The 23,486-nt window shown below is 36.7% G+C and overlaps 1 protein-coding gene across 1 annotated transcript; it reads right to left on the bottom strand.

The window, feature by feature from the left end:
* Positions 1–10,380: 10,380 nt before the first annotated feature.
* On the bottom strand, positions 10,381–23,446 carry LOC149801021 (large ribosomal subunit protein eL36-like). The gene is made up of 4 exons (XM_089955046.1): positions 23,368–23,446; positions 17,873–17,970; positions 12,017–12,151; positions 10,381–10,530 (listed from the first exon to the last, which is right to left on the bottom strand). Exons 2-4 carry the CDS (start codon positions 17,966–17,968, stop codon positions 10,420–10,422), a joined length of 342 nt encoding a protein of 113 aa, XP_089811172.1. The 5' UTR covers positions 17,969–17,970; positions 23,368–23,446; the 3' UTR covers positions 10,381–10,419.
* Positions 23,447–23,486: the final 40 nt, after the last annotated feature.

Raw genomic sequence — 23,486 nt, 5'->3', positions numbered from 1 at the left:
AAAAACACTCCATCCCTTCTAGCTTGTGTTTGTATGTCAAGGTATAGTAGTGTGTTTATAAATACTTCTTATCTTGCTTGTGTGGTAAGGTATGTTTTGTATGTGAATGTACGTGTTTGTCTCTTTTTTAAAATTAATATAGAGTATTTAATGTCTTGGTAGTCTACTGTATTTGTATGTATAAGTTAGTGTGTATGTAAAAAAATGAAAAGAGTTTCTTTTAGGTTGGCGATATATCTCTTTTAGGTTCTTGTAAGTGGTATGCATTGTAGGTTGTGTGATGCATGTTTTCTTTCATGTTCAGGCATATAATGCAGTGTTTTCGCAGTCTAGCTACTTATTGTTGACGCGTCAACGCATGAAAATGAGCAGGCTACAAAAACGTTTGGAACTCCTATTGCACATGAAATATGCTCGTAACCTTCTGAATGAGCTGTCTATGAAGACAATACTAGAAACAACAAAACTAGAACAAACAAAAAACATTAAACAAAAAAAAAAAAAAAGAGAGAAAGAGAAAAAGAAGGTGGTACTGCCGGTTAAGGCATACCTGCGAGACGAAGCCTGTGGTAGTGACAAAGACACAGCACCAACTGCCACAACTGAGGGTCATATCCCTCAAATTGAGAACTGGGGTCTGGAGTTGCAGCAGCAGAGCACAGTGGGTGCCCCAGCGACTGCAACAACCACAGCAACAGGCATACCGTAGAGCGGTAAATGAAAGAATCTTCAGAATCACTGATGGAAGATTGGGGTTCCCAAGCCACACAACCCCCATCACCATTTATAGACAGGGTATAAATAGATGGAGACAATGATGTGTGTGGAGCTTAACTTGGGTGGTGTTGGCATTATTTGCCCCCTTCTAATGTTTGCGTACAAGTGTGCTTGTTTGTTTGTTTTTGTCGTTACCCCCAAAAGACCTTTCTATTTTCTAAAATGTATGTGATGATTTAGTGGTGTGTCTATAAACTCTTATTACCATTGCTTGTGTAACAGTGTTTGGTATGTGTGGTGTACATGTATACATATGCGCTTGTCTTTATAGAAGTTGTTTTCCCTTCTGCAGTATGTGTTGGTATGGACGACAGTGTGTGTTTGTTGTAGTGCGTTTGTATGTAAAAAAAAAGTTTAGTTTCTTTTAGGACTGCATAATAGAATCTCCTGGACAATTTGGTCTTGTTGTGATACGTATTTTGTGTGAGGATGTTTTCGTTCACGTCCGTTCTTCTGGCATATAAATTTATGTCGACCGAGCTACACAGCACAACAGTGATGGAAGTTAATACTGCGACACAAAGCGTGCACAGCATGGTGCCAAGATGGCTACCAGCTATTGCAGTGATTCCCTCTCCAGTGCTAAGAACCATAAAGGTTGTTAGTAAAAAAGCAAGCTTCGAATTGGAGTTTGAGAGCAGGTACAAAGAGAACAACACTTCTCCTTATCTGGGACTCTGAGGGTGAAGACCTAAATACGGAGGAGATGGAGACTATTGTATAGCCAAAAAGAAGAATATCAACAGGAAACGTAACCATAGAAGGACACCTGCCCACAACAAGGCGGCTGACAACTCCTTTACACCGGCTAGCAAATTAGGCAGCATACATGGGTACCCACACCCAATAAAGGTTCCCCAAATGATTAGTTCAACATCTACAACATCTACCCAGACCAACACACCGCAGGTAAAAATGAAGGATGCAGAAACTCAATGGACATAATCACAAATGGAAGCTACCACTGAAACTGAGATACCGACACAGATAGACGAAGAACAGAACTCAGAAGAACAAATGGTCAAAGCGGAGGAAGAGAATACTGATGAGTATAATGAAGAAGAGGATAAACTTGAGCAGCGCTATGAAGAACTAGGACTATAGAAAACCTTAACCAACCCCCAAAAGGCCAAGAATTTTAATAGCTCTATCAAGTACGTGGCTTGGAGGTCAGTCAGGACGAAGAAGAACCTAGCACTCAACAATGGATATTCGCACAGCGAATTCTCTCGCAGTACTACCAAAATGCCTATCAGGAATACCCGCTCACTATCCTTGTGGACTATCCCAACGAGTTGTCACAAATGTCTGGGCATGAGGCATTTTCAGCAGAAACATATGAGGAACAGCACACGACGGCAGAAACATGGGACTACGAAAACCCCGGAATACAATCAGGCTGCTGACCTAAAAGCCCTTCTTAGGGCTACAAAATTGCCTCTTATCAGAGGAATCATAATGGCTTGGTATCCCAATTCGATAAAACCATTACACTGATTTGATCATTTCATCCACCGCTTCAAAATTAAAACCTTTTTTTAACCTAATAGTGACAAAACTTTATTTATGTCGTTTAGACATATTAGTAATTAGACATTTGTAGGGCACTTACAATGTCCACTATGTACTAGAATTATTAGATTAGTCAGGACGTAGGAAAATTTTAAGACTGGTTTGATTTGATCAAATTGCACAGGTGGCTTAGACACTATTGGTATTATTTTACTGTCCATTAAAATAACTGGACTAAATTTGGTTAAGTAAGGGCTGGCTATTCAGGCTCTTTGTGTTTACGCCTGTTGCCAGGTATCTCTCCTCCCTTGCTTGTCCCGGTCTTCCTGTACCACGACAGATATGTGAAACCATTTTCACCCGTCTAAACCCAGGTGTCCCGATGTGACGTCATAGTGGCGACCAATCGCTACCCGCGTCAAATACTGCTTTGGTAGACACCTAGCTCAGTTGATGGCAGACTGAAATTAATTTACCTTCTAACACGAGTGCGTGTTGGGTTCATTCCCACTCATGAAAGCCCTTCATTCGGGTCGTTAGGGACTTTAATTAGTCCCACGACCTCACGGCCGAAATAATAGTGCTCTTTTAGCACATGAATGCCTGGGGGATGTGGCACCAATTCCTTAACCCCATGATTAATTAAATAGCCTGCCGTGCAGTCATAAAACTGTGGTACATGTACTGATGTACGAAAACAACTTTAATTCAACTTCAGTTTAGTTCATCTGTACCATTCATAGCCAATCTGACAATGACTCCGCTCAACCTTGTAAAGCGAACAAGTAGCAGGAGGCATTAGACATCATGGTGGACATGAGCAGCTATTCAGTCAAGTAGAAGCTCAATGGTACACCCTGTGAGAAGGGAAGTGGCTGCCCTCCAAACAGTCAATGGGGCCCATCAAAGCGATGAATGAGAAAGTAGTGAAGATCAAGGTTACCTGATCAAAGGAAAGAAATGGAATGGAGAATTAGAGGGAAAAAGAAGACTTTGACAGACTGAATGAGAACAGGACCAAAGTCCAAAGAATTTTAGGGAAATGGGAAAATGGGACAGCTCGACATAATCCCTAAGAAAAAAAAAAAATGAAGTTCCTACACAAACTGAGGAGATGGTGCAAGAACTTGTGGTCAGGGAGGAAGTTGAAGTCCCAACGGCCCTTTTCGGTGCCACTCATTTACCTAGAAAAGATATACTCGTTGACCCTTTTAAAATTTTTTTTGTATACTCTTTCACTCTTTGTCAAAAAATATTTTGTCTGTATGCTGTATATAAATTTGTCTCCGTTTTCGATTTTTAACTTAAAAACCCGTTGACCCTATAAACCCTTTTGACCCATAAACAATTTGTTAAATTCCCCTTATGACTCCAAGTGTTATCCCCATATTAAATTCTGGTTATGCCCCAAAGTGTAATTTCCATGATTCAAATCCCCAAGGGTCATTTCAGCCCCAAATCACATGTAATTACTAGCCTCTTAAACACATGAAAACCGACATTTTGGCCGAATTGGGAGGTTATTATGGGACGATGGTTATATGCTGCGGCGTGCAAGCATAGGACCTCGCGAGCATCATTTTGGAACCTATTAGATTGGGATTTGGCAACCTCTTTAACCGTGAAAACTGCCATTTTGGCGAAATGTGGAGGCTATTGTGGGCAGATGGTTATATGCTGTAGCATGTAAACTTAGGACCTCGAGAGCAACATTTTGGAACCGAATGAGCTCAGATTTGGCATCCTCTTAAACTCCTTGAAACCGCCATTTTGGCAGACTCGGGAGGTTATCATAGGCTGTTGGTTATATGCTCTGGCATGTAAGCATAGGACCTCAAGAGCAACATATTGGAACTAATGCAGCTCGAATTTGACCACCTCTTAAACTCGTGAAAACCAAAATTTTGGCGGAATCGGGAGGTTATTGTGGGCTGATGGTTATTGCTGTGGTATATAAGCATAGGACATCAAAAGCAACATTTTTTGAAGCAATGTATAATATTGCTGTATCATTTCTTTGATGACTGGAATTTAGGAAACATGCAAACTGTATATGAAATTCAGGGACGATAGATCAATGGATGTCTAGTCTTTCTCTTCAACAATTTCAAGCTTGTAAATGCGTTCAATATACTTTTTGAATTCTAAAACTACATCATCCGGGTGGGACTTGACGTGTGTGATTTGGATTTTTAAGGTAGCTTTAACAATTTTTCATTCATATCGCTACGATGTCTGCGGTGTGACAGTTTATAGTGATGTCTAGCACTGGGGCATCATGCCGCAGACATGTAGCATGATGTCCCACCCAGTCACATTATCCTGACACCAGGCCGACCAGTCCTAACACTAACCTGTTAATGCTGAGCGCAAAGTGAGGCGGCTGTTAGTACTATTTTGTTTAAGTCTTTGGTATGACTCGACCGGGGATCGTATCCACGACCTCCCGCATCCGAGGCGAACGCTCTAACCACTAGGCCACCAGAGCGGTGACTCGACTAGTAAATAGCCAGAAACAGAAATCGAATATGGGTCCAGAGGGTAAATTTTTTTTTAACACCAAATATTACACCCTCAAAGTTCAATACCCAGTGGAGGTCAAACAAACTCATAATGTTGCAATGTCACATTTCCTGCCAGATTCAATTACACATAATTTGTTTCCCAGAACGGGATGTTTTTTAGTAGTCAACAAAAATTAAGGAAGAACTGAATGACAAGAATAAAAGAAAAAACCAGGATCATTATATAGATATGTTTTCTTTTACTTAATGTTCTCAAGAGACTGGAATTCAAATTCCCCAAGTTTTGTTGTGACAATTGCATTCAAGAACCTTTATTATTAAGTGCTCATTTACTCTCCGTTAACTTTACCTTGTTGGAACCGTTCAGCATTTTACGATATTGAACTCACGCTCACTTCATATTGGACTCAAGTGTGACCAATGGTGTATTAGAAACTACTTTGTAACCAAATCATGTACACTCACGTAGTGGGCGCTTTATGTTTCGGTTGATTAAATTTGTTTCGGAATGAACTAAGCAGATGTTTCGTGGACTCCCACATACCAGCTGCTTTGCCACATTCCGCGTTAACTTTCTTGATACAATGTTTCGGATTTAGGAGAGCGATAGACGCCAGATTTCATAAAATTGATGGGTTTCCTACAAACATGCAAGTGACAAGGGATAAACCGTCTTCTTTAGCTGATAATACAAATGGCAACAAAAAAAAAAATATAAAAAAATTATACCGTATATACTCGCATATAAGCTCGTTCGCGTATAAGCCGACCCCCAATCTGAACAGGTATAAACACTAAAAAGTGTATGACCCGCGTATAAGCCGACTTACAATTCTGAGGCATCTCAAGATGCACGAGGTATGTTCTAAATGCATTTACTAAGGCAAATTTCAATTTTAAAAAAATTACATGTATAATTATCACGAGGTTGACGTGCATGATTATTAAAAAGAAATAGTATAAACTTGTTTGAAAAGTAATTTATTTAATTTTCTGTTTTCTTATTGTTTCTGCCTAATTTAGATTTGTGTATAATTTGATCGAACGATGACAAGAATTTAGCAATCGCGAGTTTCTGTAACACTACTTCTCCCTTTTGACTCGATTATTGTTAATTTATGCATTATTGCATTGGACATTTTATATCAGTGCACCTGTAATTACGTTTTTACTTTGCTTTTAAATTGTAAATACCTAAATCCATTAAAAATGTAATCCCAGTATGACAACAAAAAACGAACAAACAATACGGTTCGATTCAACGCTCGCAATTAGGCTACAGAACGTATATACATAATGGCGCCACCGCATGTACATTGTAGGTTTGATTAAGCGCTTAATTAGGTACACCCCTTGGAGCTGAATCATGGGCACCATTGCGCTCAACTTTTATGACATCCGCAAAATACAATAATAACATTTCGGAAATAATGCTTCGAAAATTATGCTAATAACGTAAAAGCCGAGTTGTAGTATGCTTTCATGTAAGCGACCTTAAACCATACCTGTCAGCCTTCACGCCAGGAGGAAAAAAATTCCAGATTTTTGGGGTCGCTCCACGCCCAACCCGATTTTTGCATAGAACTCCTGATTATTACATTATGTCTTCAATTTTCATTTCTTCTAAACTAGAAAAGTCCTACATGTTATGTTGTATCACCTGTGAATTATTGTTGTGACGAAATAATTATTTTAGTATAAAGAATTCGCTTTCTCACTAAACAGAATGTTAAGTTTAAACATTATTCACGTGAATTAGTGATTTTTTCTCCTCTACAATAATACAAAAAATATAAACCAGAACGAAAAACAAAAAACCACAACAATAAAATCTTCCACAATTAATTTTGATCCCAAGAATGATCACTAAGAATGCTGTAACTCCATATAACATAGCTCCAATCCCACGAAAGAAACTTGCACGAGTGAACACCTGCCATTTTTATACTGTGTATACCAATGTTCAACTGGTATAGTTTCCGGCCAAAATTCCTGCTTATCACAAGCCAATTTCAAGGTTTTAATGATTAAAAGCCAAATTCGCTGACTATCAATATAGAAGACACCGAAACATCAAGCTTTCCATTGTGTGGAAAGTTGTTTGTTCAGCTAAAACACAAAACTAAAATTGACTGATGTTGATCTTAGTTGATCTCTATGAGAATTGTAGCCTTTTTTATTTATTACCTCTCTTCGTGAACATGTAAATTATGATCGTTATCTACTTTGTACAAGTAAATGAGCGTACCTTTTTAAAAATATCACAATTTGTAGGATCGCTTTTATCATTGAAAATGAGTAACTCGTGAGTGCGTGATTCAACATAAATGAAACAGCATTAAGGACTAGCTGAAATGTTATCTGGAAGAATGCAATTTGGTCAAAACAATGAATAAAGCAAAATCTGCATCTATGTTTGGGAATAAGTAAGGATTTAAGTGATGCACTGCACTGTGCAAGTCCTGTACATTATAGTTCAGCATAGTCTCCCTGGTAAACTCAACCGGCCCGCAAATTATGAAGTCTGTATTTACCTTTAACTTAGTGTTGGAGATATCAGAAAATATGCACATGAAAATAATAACAAAATCAATCATAGTATTTTATAACAGTTTAATAATTGTCGGGTCACCAAAAGTTACTTTTTTTTACATGCCGATGTCTTAGGACACGGAAAAAATTATTGTTTTGTGTCCTAAGATTTACAGCCATTACAGAAGTCAACAAAAAGGCCTACAAATTGTCAAGTGTACACATTGGCCAGCGGATAAGCCAACCCCCCCTTTCTTCCAGGCCTTTATTTTTTCCTAAATTATTTGGCTTAGGTACTTAGTTTTACATCCTAAATTTCCTCAAAATGTACTTTCTTAGTTCTGCAAATCCAAATTACACGAGCCACATTATGGGTTCTCAAGCTTGATTACACAATTCCAAATTGTACTGTAATTTCAACTATATTCCAAGTGCAATTACATCCTCCTTACTGCACTCAAAATGAAATAAAAATTATATTCCATAGCGTCGTTTTGATAATTGCAATTGAAAGACTTCATATTTATCCCACATTATGATTTCAAACATTCAATGACAGAACAGAAACACACTGCTCCCTAGCTGCTGAGATCCGATGTACTTCATGTGGGATTGGCACAGATAAATCCAGTCCATAATCACGAAAATTTGTAGGATCAATAAAAATACCAAAATCTATTCATTCCAGATCAAATGGAAAAGTTGTTGCAATGCGCATTCATTCACAATAGGACTACAAATTTCAATTTTACAAAGCCCAAAACACCATTTTCTTTCAAAAGTTATGTCAAGCGCACAACTAAGTTCAAATTTATCTTGGTGGAGTTATGTGCGCATTAATAATGTTGTTGTGTAATGATGAATCTGCGCTTGTGTATTTTAGTTTGGGATCTGGCATACATTCAGTTACTTTGTTTCTTTAGTTTTGTTTATATAATTAAACCTTAAGTAGAATAAGAAAATGTGCATATAATAAAAAGGTTACTGCATTTGTATGGGAAAGTATGAACTCGTTTTGTCAGATGGATATATTGCACTCCCAAGGTCATGCAGTATTTCCATCCAAAAAACTCATTTATATTTTCCCATACAAATGCAGTAACCTATAAGTCCATGTCAAAATTGCAGGGCTATTCCAGGAGGACATGCAAAGATACTTAGTGGCTCTCATACTATATGATTTGAGACCATACTGATGCAGCAATATTAGGATTGCTGATGGTTTTAGACCACCTCCATCAGCTTATCGAATCAGTTTCTATTCACAACATATAGAATTGCAAAATATCACTTTATAAAACAAAACCACGTTTTTAATCACATGCAAATTCAAGGGGTAGCAATTTCATAAATTTATGAGGCTACTGGATTAATGAGCGACACAAAAGATAACTGGGGTCAGAGACAAGACCAATAATTAAAAAAATCTGGGCAAAAGGTTGAGTTTTGGAGAAGGAACTTTTAGTGAAAGCATTTGTAGCACAACATAAGGTTTACCTCTGTTAACAAATTTAACCGTTTATTTATTGGCTTGAATTGGTTTTTGGGGGTTTAGTGTCACTTTTCAGCACAGAAAAGGCTGTACACAACAGCCAGTTGATAATGTGGAGAAAGAACCACCAGTCCATGGGAATCCATTAGCAGGCTATTTCACATGTCCACAATGGCTGCGCCAAGACTAACTTCTGCATAGGCAATTTGTATGAATGTTTTGTAAAGGTGACCATCTTGGCCACTGTCACCTGGGTCCTTTTATTTACAACTGAAGAGTCGTCTCAGCTTACTTTGCTGGGTCAAGTGAATATACAATTTTTTGAAGAAATGAAATAAGCATGACAAAGGTGGAATATCTTCATTCCTATGGATTACCTTCATCTATTTTACAACATTCCAGTTAACTGCTCAAATTTCTGTATTTTTCCCCCTCTTTGTCTTGTTCCCATTTTACTTTTTTTTCCCCCTCTCTTCAAATGCTGCACATAACTAGTATCTGCTCTAATCAGCACAATATTCATGTGGATTGAGCAAAAACCGTGCAGACATCAACTACTATCCCCCAAAAATGTATTGGACACAATGAATGCTTTGTATGATTTAAGGATGGTTTTCAAACAATTTTATCCATTTCCAACATTCATTTGCCAGGTTTGAGTGTCCTATCAACAGCACAAGTCAAATATGAGACCCCCTTTTTGGTCTATCCTGGCATTTATTTAGCAAAGTAAAAAACATGTTAACAAGGTGGATAATCAAGAGTGTTGGCAGAGATAAAGATGGAAATGTGCATATATGCCAAAGTGGTAGTCATGCTCAGCTTTTGCCAAGCCATTGAAAGAATATGAGAAAATCAATTACATTGTACGAAACTGTATTAATCTGCAACACAAACCTCATTTGTTGGGGTAAAAAGTTTTCTTTGCAGCTGTCTAGGCAAGCTAGTTCCTGGACTGAGAGAAATATGGGCTTTACATCTGAATATACCCCACAGTGGCAGCAGAACACATTCTGCAGAACTGCTGTCTTTCTTGTGTATGTGCACTGATATATGCCTCTTGTATGTTACACAAATTGTTTTACTACACTGGAAACTTGATGGAAAACAGATGCCTGAAAACTTCCCTAAACCAAGGTGCTACATACAGACGGGCAATGAGAACGTTTTCTAACCACTGTCAGGTTGAAGCATAGAAACTCTGACACTGTTGAAAAAAACAGTGCAGCTGATGCTGAAAATGTGATACCTGTATCTCAACGATTGAGACAACTATGTATTACTAATGCAGCTGAGACAATGTGAATAGAATATTATGACCAAACTTTCTTTCTATACAGATTTCATGAACTCCTAGTGTATCTGACTACAAACTTTCTGCATATACTAAATAACAAAACTTACACTCAAGTAAAACAACTGATGTAGAAGATAAATGGTTTAAAACCTGACCACAGCATCTTCACACTGCTGACGCTAGAAGCAAGTGATACCAATGTTTTGCCATTAATTGGCAAGCAAGAAAGACAAAGACAACTGAAATACTGATGTTTGTTTCTTTTACTAATGTCACTGAAACATTTATTTGTGTTGCTGCTGTTGTGCTGCTTGCTGTTGTGCAGCCTTCCTCATCTTCTGCAGCATGTTCTGCATCTCCTCCCTCTTTCGCTTGGCACGAACGTGGGTACCCAACTGAAAAGAACAAAGTAGGGATGACTACATCATATACTAATGTTAATATTAAACTTTAAATTTTTGTTTTTTAAATAATTACAAATTATCTTCCCGATGTGATTTGCACATCCAAACACTGAGGTAAGTATGACAATATTTCAATGGGCATTGTTCTTTGGAATTCACTGGTACAGAATTTCACATTATGAAATTGGCATATCATGTGTTTAGAAAATGTTAATATTCCAAGAAACAAACAACAGACGTTGTGCTTTTGTCATTTATAGTTAACTAACATGAGAGAGAGATGGACATAAGGAATCAAGCCCATAACTTCCACTTAATCCACTTTACTCAAATTGATTGCAGATGACAACGCTTTTATTTTAACTTTCTCTCTCTCCTCTAAGATACAGAAACTAAATACCACTCGTGCATAAGTTATCATAATCAATTTAGCACTCAAAATTAGAAACATTTTTTTTTAAGTACATGCTTCTGGTAACAGTTTAAGTATTCACCGACTGCCAAGGCTTTCTTCAGTTAGCAACATCACCTTTCACACCAATCCTAAAAGATGTTTCTGTTGTGAAAGATTTCGTCATTCTGTTTATGTTTTGAAGAATTTTTCAACAATGTCTATTTAAAAAATAAAGCTAAAATGCTTATTAATGCTAACCAAGCATGTGAACTTTTTTGATCCATGGCATTTTGACATTTTTAAACAATCTTCAGAATTAAATTATTGAAATTTGATCAATTTTAAATAAACACATTCAATAACTGATATTGGAAAACTTCACGAGTGGTAAGAAAATTAAAGAATGATATGGGGGGATCTCATGGCCTCGATTTCCAAAATTAAGTGTGTGTCACTTTATCCATTTTGGCCATGTTGTTTGATTGTAAGTGTACTTTTCAGTATTTTCTGGGATTTTTTTCTTGTTTTTTAAAAACCTGACGCATTTGTCATGTGGAATTTAATTGTTTATACCGCAGAGGTTTACCTCTTCTGTTAAATTTAAATTAAATAAAGTTTAACAAAGTGTGCATCTCATCAAGTTTGTGCATTGTACTAAATATACAAGACTTTTAAAATTACTTTGTTCATTGTCCAAATACATGACTGAAATGGTACGATTGTAAATCACTCTTGACGTTCTTCTTTATACAATTGGTCTTCATTTACTTGCTATTCAAATGTCAATCAGTAATGCTGACCAGCACCTCCAAGGTGGAGTTGCCATCAGCGTGCCTGCTGAGGCGTAGTGGTGATTTGTATATATTTATTGCTTCATTGTTGAGTAAGTGGAGGGGATTAAGCTCACATCACAAAGTGTGGGGTTTCAAAAACCTGTGCCAGCTTTATTGTAAGAAAAATGTGTGCTAAGTACACTCTCAAAATTGAAAACTTTTATGAAAGCTTAGCTTCAACACTGATCAATATGCTACCGTCCCCCAAAAGGTCACTAAATCTTCAGATATATGAAGCTTGGTAACCTACCCTTTTCTTAGAGAATTTGAGGGCTCTCTTGTCCTTGGAAATCCTCAACAATTCCTGAATTCGTCTCTCATAAGGTGCAAAGCCAGTAATATCCCTCACCAAATCTCTGATGAACTTGTTCTTCTTTGTCAACGCCTAAAAGATACAACATACAATTTGTACTATGTCAGCAGTGCCCTGATGAGGAGTGTATCAATCAAGCTTAATTACCATGCACGTAACCGTATCTGAAACAAATTGTAAGCATCTTTGGTTATACTAGCACAAAAACAATACAGCATTACACGAGTACAAGTTATATGACATGTCCCTCAATTATATAAAGATTCTTAATGAAAGTAACTTTTGTAATTTTTCTCTTTGAACTACCATTAAATTAGATTTATATACCATTTATGATACACTCTGTTTCAATGGTAAGAATGCAAGTTATTTAATGCAGAAAATTCTAAGAAAAGGCACGTCTAAGAAGTGATAGTTGTTTCTTGTCCATGTTTTGCAAGCCACTGCAATAGCTTTATAGTCATATTTACATCCCAGTGCAAAAATCTGTGACCAAATTTTGCCAGTGCTTAATGTATTATAAGTAGGATACCGATATGTAAACTGACACACTTTGTCAGGAACAAATATCACCAACTTCTGAAAAGGTCCTGTCTTAACAGAACATAAAAGTCATGTTGCTAATCACTCACTATTTTGCACATTTTTGTAAACAAGCCTGTACTAACACCTATGTCACTTGGAATAAAATATAAATTGTTTTATTCAACTGAATAATAATACTATTATAACTGTATATAAGAACATTATCATAACAATGAAAGCACAAGGTGGGGATTTACTCACTTAAATATCACATACTGCCTTGTGTTTTGTGACGATTTCTAACACATGCTGCCTGTCCAAGAAATAAAGATTACTAGAGAAACACAATAAAGCAGCAATTTTTATTCTCACTGCATTATTATCAAAACAAGAATTACTTAATCACGAGGAAAAAAAATTCAATCTTATGTCAAAGAATAAAACAAGAGACTGCAGTGGGAATCAGGCTGCTCATCTGGCTGATGTCTGCCTAACAGTCAAATATAAGAGCAGCTGGCAAAGAAATCTCAGAAGGATGCTTTCTATTGAAATTGTTCTCAATGATGTTGACTGCTTATCCTGTATTTGATTACAGATTGGCATTATTTGTATCAGTTTGAAAGCCCTTCATTCCAACATGATCGCTACCAAATTAAGTCAAAACTGATCTTATTGTTTTTGGGCCGTACCACCATCTCACTTAGTCTTGTCTCCAGATGAATTAACAAGCTACTGTTTAAAAAACAAAACAGCTGTTCCCTACATAACCCTAAAAGACATGACAGATAATGTAGCTTCCTGGCTGGTATGAATATGAAAATGGGTCATTTTTAATAATTCAAAACTAACTAGGTGTTAGGTAGTGGTGTGCAGTTTAACCCTTTAGGTACGACTGCCGCATCTAAGCGTCACCTGTAACTAGCTCCTGAACTCCACTGATGCATATATGCAGTGTCGATAAGCCTAGTTTACTACCCTAGTGTCATTTATGTGTGTATAGTTCAGCATTACTCGAAACCCCAGTGTCGCATCTATGCTGAAGATGTGACCACTACGTTAACTAAACTTTGATTGGTTGAAAGTACAGAAGTTTACATATTTTTGACTATCATAACCAATGAGGGGACTGTTTACTCAACATTTTGAAACAAGTCTGAATGCTAACAGGTTAAATTTAAACACACTGTTCAGGCTTTTTTGCACTTTACGAAACGTGTAGTAGAGATAAACAAAGATAGATTCCGATTCAGATATGAGCAACTTTAAAGGGTTCAGTGCACATGATATTGAAGAGTTTAATGGTTCATTCTTAGAAAATGGATCAGATATTGATGCTAGTCCCATTTCAACACCAGATGCACGTGATTTTTAATCAGATGACAAGGAGGACATAGTCCCACTTGCACAATGGAGTTGTGACCTTGCTGTGTTTGAGATAAATGATTTTGATTCTCATTTGTGTGGATAATGACTGTTTTGAGAGGTACCACTCTCTACTTTGTAATTAGAGTGTGGTTATTATTCATGTTTTTATATGTACATATGTAAATATTTATTTTGTGGGATTCAAAACAGTTTATATAACTGGGATTTCTTGTATGATGGGATGTAGGAGTATATAAGTGGAAATATACGAATAACAGACACTATATGTCAGCTGTTTTTTATTTCAATGAAATCCAGCAAAAACTAATGAAGTAATGTACATAAATATAACCAGGTTTTCATTGTCAGTTTCTGTAGTGAGCATTGATGATGCTCTAGTATTCAGCCTAGCAACCAGCCTCAGAAGTCTCTGTAACTGATATGCATAGCTGCCAACCTTCCAGGCTCACAATTAGTGAAAATAGGGATAAAAAGTCGTGAATTTGGACAGGAATTCATGAAAAATACCATGACAATAACTCCATCCACTCTGACCACTCCATCCACTCCGACCATCAATACTACACTATATCAAGTTCGCAAAATAAAAATAAAACACTACATATATGCAGAAATATTTATTTATCAAGACATGATACTGTGGCAAACTTGAACTTCCTCAACTGCTTTATCGTAAATTTGTTTTCTAAACAGTTCCGACTTCTTGCCTGCTGGTTGATCTTGGGGACTAAAATTGCTGACAAATTTTCTGCAGCTAAGGAGGCCCTGAAGTGTCTTATTTTTCCTTACCAAAGTAAATACTCTTTCGCTGTCACTGTTGCTGTGAGGAATGCACAGGAGCTGCAGCAGTTTTGGTTCTTCCACAGGAAAATTTGGAAGCGATTTTCGAGTCCGGGAACATTTGTCAAAACAAATGTTTAGCATGGTCTCCAACTGATAAAGGTAGATTGTGCTCGACAAGAAAACTCACAAATAATGCTTCAGTGTTGGTAGCCTGCAGGTCTTCCGCCAATGGTTTAAAATATCCCAGAGCTTAAATCTGTGAATTCTTAATTTTCCCAACTGCTACGCGTTTTTTGCAACCGACATTCTTCCTCACATCGTCTCTACGATGACACACTGAGTGCAAAAAGCATGAATGAATATCAATGTTTAATGGCAGAATGCACGACCAATTTTTGATATATTCCAAATTAAACTTCACTTTTTGAGTAATACATTTCTTTTTCCTTGGCGGTGAATACATTTTCAAGATCTTACATGCAATGCTGAACGGTAACTGAAATCAGTGTTTTGACGCATGCGCGGAGCAAATTTCCGGTTAGGCCCCAGTTTCCCTCAAAAGCATTTGTAAAACTACTCTTATACATATAGATTAAAATAGGCTAAAATGCTTGCTACCAGGCCAACTGTACTAATCGGCTGCAGATCTACTAATATCGTGACCAGCAGTACCGGACCATTTCGGCAACTGCGAATATCATGACTAGCGCTTAACGGGAAATCGGTTATTTTATTAAAGATTTAAAATAATTGAGGATTGGAAAATTCATGAAATTTTGGCTTACGGCGTGAATCCGTGAATCGCTGAAAAAGTCGTGAAATTCACACCAAATTCGTGAGGGTTGGCAGCTATGGATATGATAGCACTCAGCAGTAGTAAAACTGCACAACAGCTGTAGTAGCTAAAGGGTTAACATGTGTACATGGATATGCTGTGGCACTGATCCTATCAAGAAGTGTACCAAGGTAAATTGCAAAGAAACCAGTTTTTGCAGCATTTCTGTTAACAGTATACAGGTAAAGTTTCTTCTTGAGCCTTAATGTGCCTCAGATAAGTTTTTTCTATTGTCAATTTACATTATAAAACCACAAAAATATTCCTGAGACAATAGCTGAACGGCATATTATATTCCACCCACTGGACATGGATCCTTACGTCCAGTGCAAGCTTGTACCCAACAGAAAGGTAAACTTGCTTGTCTGGCAGCTTTTTTCTATCATGATTGATCAATAACCTTGTCATTTGTCATGGGTCAGATGACAAACTGGACTGTCCACATTCACATATATCTCTTCATAGCTACCAATGAAACCAGAATTGAGAAGATGAAATTGAGCAATTAAACAGCAGCCTATATCATATCATGTAGCTCAGATCTGTCCACATGTAAGGACATTTCCCAATCATTGTTCAATTTAAAAAAATTCCCCATAAAAGCTAAGTTATATAAAAATTACACTTCCTGCTCCCTCCTTTGTTTATTCTGCACTTTCTGCAGGTTTTCCAGGATATTTTGCTTCACAATGTCCTGTATTGCAATACAAAGATGCTGCCAGTACCCACCCCCTAGCATTAGACATTATTACAAACTTGCTTTTCCAGTGAAAAATGTCAAAGGTGCAACACTGTTATCTGATTGGTGAGTCAGGTTTATGTTCTATCAAGATGCTACATTTTTGCAAAGTTGGCAGTACTTGTTTTGAACAAATTTTGTCACTGCATAGCTGCCAACCCCCGAATACAAAAATACTGACTTCTTGTGACAAAAATACTGATTTTCAGGAACAAATACTGATTTTTAAAATTTTAATGCATATGTAACTATTTACAACATATACAAACATTAGTAAAGTACAGGAACAAATACCGATTTTTAAAATTTTAATGCATATGTAACTATTTACAACATATAGAACCATCAGTAAAGTAGGACAGTGTTTTACACAATTATTTAATGTCAAAGATGCATGTGTTGTACCATATTCCATTCGGGTGCCCATTCAGAAGGTGCAAGAGTGCAACACACTCAGACACAGACTTTTTATAGTAGCCTTTTCCATGCCTTATTTTTTTCCAATCATTATCAATCTGAAGGAATCAACTTTCATTGATGATCTCAATTCTGTGTGATTTTCCTATTGAACTGTTTTCATTCTAGCACATGAGTAATCCTTTGCGATTTTACTGTCTGGAAAACGTGTGCAAAATAAATCGCCAGCTACACTAGCAACTGAAAGAGGAAGGTTAATTTCCAAAAGAAATTTAATAAACCGAATTTCGATCAAATTACATTAAGGTTCTCTCTGGTATTTATATACGTCGTAAGTTCAGGCTGTATGATGAAGCAGCAAGCTGATGTTTATTAGCTTTTTCATGCTCTTTATTTAGCTTTTCATGCTCTTTATTTCATAGTTTTCTCCTTTACTAGACGATTTCACAAATCTAAACAAGACGGCACAACTGTCCTTTTAGTTCTGTCTTTCCTGGAGAATATTTTGAATATTCTGCTTTCCTATTCAACATGATTAGAAGTTGAATATTACGAAAATGAGATACAGTGACAGCGGTAACTGTTTGCGAAATCCAATATGGTGGATAAAGACAGGCATTGTAGCCTCCATTTCGAATGAATCAATCATATTGTAGAACTATATTCCTATATACATGCGATACATTTCTATGAGAATGGAACCGAGTGCCCATTCTAAACTGAAAATTGCAAGGAATTTTTAAAAAAAATAAAAAACCTTAGTTTTTTGCCGAAAAAAACATACACCCATATTCAGGTCCAAAATATGGGACAAATACGGAAAAAAACGGGACACTTAGCAGCTATGTCACTGGAATTTTCTATCTGACTACAAATAAAAGCTGTTGCCCAAAAACTTTAAAAAAAAAAGAATCTCTGACCTCTTGCTATGTTATCAATAAGCTGATATGGTTCTTTCTCCCTATACCCACTTGCACACATTTTGGTGAAGGCACGTTCTGCTGCACACACCTTCATCAAATTTGTTAATGAATGAATAGATGGATGGATGGGCAAACACAACTAACATGCCATTCCACTGCAATTTTAAAATGAGAAAACTTCTTACACCCTTCCTCCTGGAGTGTTTATTTTTCCTTCCAGGCAGTGCAGTAACCTTGTGACCCTTCTTTAGGCCAACAGCCATATCATATTGAATGCCCATTCCTGCAATAAAAATTAAGCTATTATTCATTGTGTTCAGAATAAAGTAAGTAAATAAATTGTAAATATACTGTAATTCACAAGTTAACAAGGAAGCTGCATTAGAGGAAATATTTTCATCAAAAACCTATTGTGATTTGAATATTCAGTTATTTGTTCAGCTCTAGCAAATTATTAAGTACCAGTTACATGCTAAACTTTTGTCACAAACATTCACATTTATGGCAATTGCATAAATTTAACAATGCAAAGTACGAGTCATTGTATGGGTTTTCTTTTTCAGTTGACTTAACATAGGAGATAAGTGAACAATGTTTTCCTGTGCAAGTCAATGTCAAGCAGAATACATCCAGGATAAGTATATATATCATGTCATAGAACATTTTATAATGAAAACAATTAACTCACCCCATATATATTCATGTGTGTCAGAAATTCAGTTATGAATCAAACTGAGTAAAGACTTATCTCAAGGGCATGGGACTGTCTCCCTCCATCCAAATCAGTGCGACAAACCATTTTCAAGGGACAAATGAAAATAACAGCAGATAATGCAGTAACAGTGGTAAAAAAATAATCTTGGTTGCATAAAGAGTTTGGCCACCTTAACTTGGTGCTCTGCACTGTACCATCATATTTTCCTTGAAGACTTACATTATTGCAGTAACAAACTGATCATGTGATCAAGCAATTCAGGGAAACTGAAACGAGCCACATCCTGGACCTCGCTTAACTTTAGTGTATACACTTTACAAGCACTTACGACAAGATCAAAAATAAAATGCATGCGTTTTTGGTCAGCCAACTGTCCTCATTTCTGATTTTCTCCTTGACAACCCTAGCATGCCACCCCCCCACCCCCGTCTACCCCAATTTAAAACTGGAGGGGGGAGGGGTTAAACATTTTAAATATATTTTTCTTTCCAAGCAGACAAAAGACAAATCATTAAAAATGACAAATTGTGGATCAACAGATTCAGTCACTTTTATCAGCCTCAACATAAATTCATAAATGAAATCTTCTCTGCTGTGCAGGTGACTTTAACCTCGAAAATGTTACACTTGTGGCCATCAAAAACTTGACATTGCAACTTGGACTAATACAAACTTTGAACATTTTCTTTGCCAGATATATTGCTTAGTAAAAGATATTCACTGTCATCTTACAGTTTTATCACCCTTTGCAGCATCAACAGAGACATGGGAAACCAGGTTAAAATGAAAAGTATCCTGAACAAAACAAAGCCAGCTAAACACTTTCTTCAAAGAGTGTGTGTGTGTGTGACGTAACTTTAAAAAAAATTCAGCCATATCGCTAAAATGTTTATTGTGTGGCAGTTTTTATAGTGATGTCTAGCACTCTGGGACATCATGTCACACACGTGTTGTATGATTTCCCACCCTGTCACATTATCCCGATACCAGGCTAACCAGTCCTAACACTAACCGATTTAATGGTGAGCACCTAGCGAGGCAACTGTTAGTACCATTTTTATAGTTTTTGGAACAACTCAGCTAGGGTTCGAACCTGCAACCTTCCACATTCAAGGTGGATGCTCTAACAACTAGGCCATGGTACGGTCTTTCTTCAATGTTGGTATATTTTTATTTGTTTCATTAAAGACACATACTTCAATTTAATCAGGTTTCATTATTCCTTGCTTCCATCATATTCCAACGAAATTAAATGTAGGATAACAGAACCTGAAAACATGCACAATTGCTTGAGTGAGAATTTAAATTTATCAGAAAAAAGAAGTGAAGTCAAAGTACAGCAACATGACTTTAATTTGTGGAAATGCAGCAATATGTGCTGCAAGTGCACGAGATATTAACGAAAATTTGGCCTCTCACTGATGTCAGTTGACCACGGAACACGCTATATATCATTGCTATTTAGGCAGCACCTGATATACTTGCTGTCTTTATTATGATGGACTCAAAATCTGACACTAGCAAATGGCTGCATTTTAAAGTTCTGTTGACATACATTTCAGTTGGTTGCAATGCGATGGTAGCTGAGGAATTCTGAAGTTTCAACAAGGCCATTTTATTTAACTCTTTCATCACTAAGTAACTTTGGGGGCATAGAGTCCTCAACACTAAGTAACTTTGGAGTTGTAAAGCAAAATGACTTGTGGATTTTGAAATAACTTAACTTTGCAAATTTTAAAGATATCTGGCTGAATTAAGTGTCAAAATCAAGGTTTCAAATCAAATTTTATGACTAATTGACTAAAATGTGCATATCTGTTGTTGTTGTTGTGGGGTTTAACTCCCTTTTTCAGCACACGATAGGCTATTTATGGCAGCCAGTATTAATGGTGGAGGAAGAACCCGGGAAAACCCCAGGAAGAACCACTGACTCACAAGAAGCTACTGGCAAGCTTTCTCACAGACCCACATTGGCTGAATCCTAGACTCGAACCCAGGCAGATGCATATCTGTTACAACTGTTCAAAATACAGGTGCAAATGGGTAACACAACAGGTAAAATACAAGCAATTATCAATTTACTTCTTAGAAAACTTAGAAAGTTCCCAAAACTTTGTTCAATTGCCCCTAGATGTAGTCATGAATAATTGCAGTAGCAACACAAGACTTTCTTTCAGGTATATGACAAGTCGAAATTAAAATTCCACAAAATGCCTTGATTTCATCCAAGGTGAGATCGGTCCACACACCTGTATCGCCTCTGGCACGTTTGATTGTCGCATTCAAATTCGTTAGATGGACAATGTTTCAAAAAACTTCATCTGAATTGAATATTTGAAAATATTCCAAAGCTCTCCTGGAGCCATCTAACACTCGGGTGGGTCCAACTCTCTCAGAAAACTGAAACAAATCTCTTTGGTTTTCCAACTTCATCCAAACAATATTATGTGGAGTGTACACTTCCTCCGGTTCAAAACCTTTAAAGTCTTCATCATCATCACTATCACCCACAAGCGCATTCCACTGCCTCTCCAGATGCCTTCTCTCATTTTCATCCAACTTTTCTAGCTCAAAATTGGTAAAATCCTCTGTTAATTCAAAATATAACAATTCACTCACTTTCTTCGAACTCTGCAATTTTGTATACAAATTTCACCATTCGGAAAACTTGTTAAAAGTGCCTACATTGTTTGATATTTCTAGTTGTATACAAGCTAAACCCATGAGATAATCCAAATATAATATCTACATTACAAGTAGGAAGTTATTATAGAGGTATCCCAAAATTTACAGTCAGGTACTATAATGTTAGAGAAGAACACTGCCCCAGACCAGTAAAGCGGTCCATAGTGAAGAATGTGTTAATAAAACAAAAGCATCTAATCATTTTATCAAACACTGCCATTTTGGGGTGCTTTTTTCCTCAGCCATAATAAAATAGTACATTTTTTTTTGTTATACTGAAACAATAAATAGTGCATTTGTGTTTCTGCTAAGAGATTGAACTTTTGGAACAGTAAGCAATGTTTTGTTTCATTCAAGATACATGTCCCCACTTGAACATAATTTAGTGTAAATCGAATATCGTCACATTTCAACAAATTCAAATGCATGTCAACAGAACATGAAAAAGTGAACATTTGCTAGTCATATTTCGATTCCACCAAGATAAAGTCAGCACAGTAAGGATATGAATTACACACAAATCTGTGGAAGGGTGTCAACATGGGCTGCCAAGTGAGAGATATTCCTGGACTATTCGTTCCAATGTTGTGACAGCAGAACATGCTTCACAAGACCATTATTTGGGCAGTAAGACATAGCACTAAAACATTAACAACATGTGATACGTCTGACATAGGACTAGTGACCTATATTATTACCACAATCACCAATTTTGTCAGCCAAGCACGCCTTGGGAGAATGTGCTGCATGGCTGAAGAGCATCAATGTGTTCCAAATGATTTTATTCAATTTCAATTTCTGAAAGCTGCGTTTCAACTGCCTATTACACTAGTTTACAAGTCAACAGAATGTGACACATAAGCGGTTGCTGTTAGTTCACACGAGACAGAGGAGATCTGTATTTAATCAGTTTGGGAACATGCTACACAACGCCGTTATTTCAGCAATAAGACGTCAAGCCAACAGCTTAAATATCACGGTTTTACGTCTTACGCTGCAAGCTAAGTTGGCAGTAGTCCTACCTGTAAGACCTGACGCTGATATTTATGTTTTGGGCGTCAGGGTCTTACAGCCTAACTAACGGCGCTGTTTAGTGTGTTTTGATGTCGACTAACACCGTTACGAAAGTAAAATATTCAGGAATATTTCACACAACTGACAACTAAAATAATGACTCTTTTCTACAAAGTTATAATGTTTTAGTCAGACTTTACTATGATGGACTCGTTTTGAAGTTTCTTTGGCCTACATTTCAGTTTGCGGGAAAGTGATGAAAGTCAAGAATGCCGAAATCGGATAAAGTTGAAATATTATTTTTTAACGAAACAAATAACAAATATATTATGCCTATTGGAACTGCAAGCAACGGTTCATTTCGTTCAAGAAACAGATCCCTAACATGAACCTACTTGAACTTTTTTCGGCATACCTCGACTACTGTCGCATTGCAACAAATTCAAATGTATGTCAACGGAACGTGAAAATGCATCCATTTGCTAGTGTCATATTTTCATTCCACCAGGATAAAGATAGCACAGTAAGTATATTAATTACACATAAATTAGTGGAAAAATATAGATATAGGCTGTGAAGTGTGTGTGATGTTCCTGAAACTTTGATTACTCATTCCGATGTTAACGACATTGGAACACACTATACAAGGCCGTTATTTGGATAGTAAGACATAGCACCTAGACAAAATCAAAATGTGCTGTCTTACACGTAGGACTCAGTTGGCAGGTCCGAATCTTGTCAGAGCAAAATCCAATAATATTCGAACGCTATCCTGAACTCTGTTCACATTTCTTTTGCGTTCTCTTTAATCCGGAAAAAAAATAATCAAATTTATCGAAAGCCTAATGAAAGAGCTGTCTATATGTTCTAAAAATTCGACTATTCTGGAGCACAGCGGGTATAAACAGCTTTAACCACGGATACAAAACGTTTTAAATACAAATAGAATTGCGTAGTTCCTCGTGTTATGACCGAGTCCTAATTTCATTTATAACAAGCTCTTGTTCATAAAATATAGCTTTAAAGAATGATTTTTGTTATATACAAAAGCTCTATGTAGCCTTCCAACAATTTTCAATCTTGCCTCGGAAGACGGTAGGTAACTTGTTTTCGCTGGATTTTTATATAAAATATAGATTTACATATTAAATATTTAGCTTAAAACAAACTCTAATGTTTACTGTTATGAGAGAAAGAATGCCAACTTCGAGTATCCACTTAAATTATACAGATTGTTGAGATTTGTATCATCATATTTTTACTCACTTGCTTTATTTATGATGGAGTCGGAAAAGGAAATAAATCATTCGGAAAACCGCAATCATTTCATTCTGTTCACAGAAACGCTTTTCTTTGAAGCCATTGTCACTTTGCAAGGCTTTCGT

This window comes from Sinohyriopsis cumingii, chromosome 4 (genome assembly GCF_028554795.1).
Source record: "Sinohyriopsis cumingii isolate HCF-2022 chromosome 4, ASM2855479v2, whole genome shotgun sequence".
Lineage (NCBI taxonomy): Eukaryota > Metazoa > Mollusca > Bivalvia > Unionida > Unionidae > Sinohyriopsis > Sinohyriopsis cumingii.
This window is presented reverse-complemented; position numbering and strand designations above follow the sequence as displayed.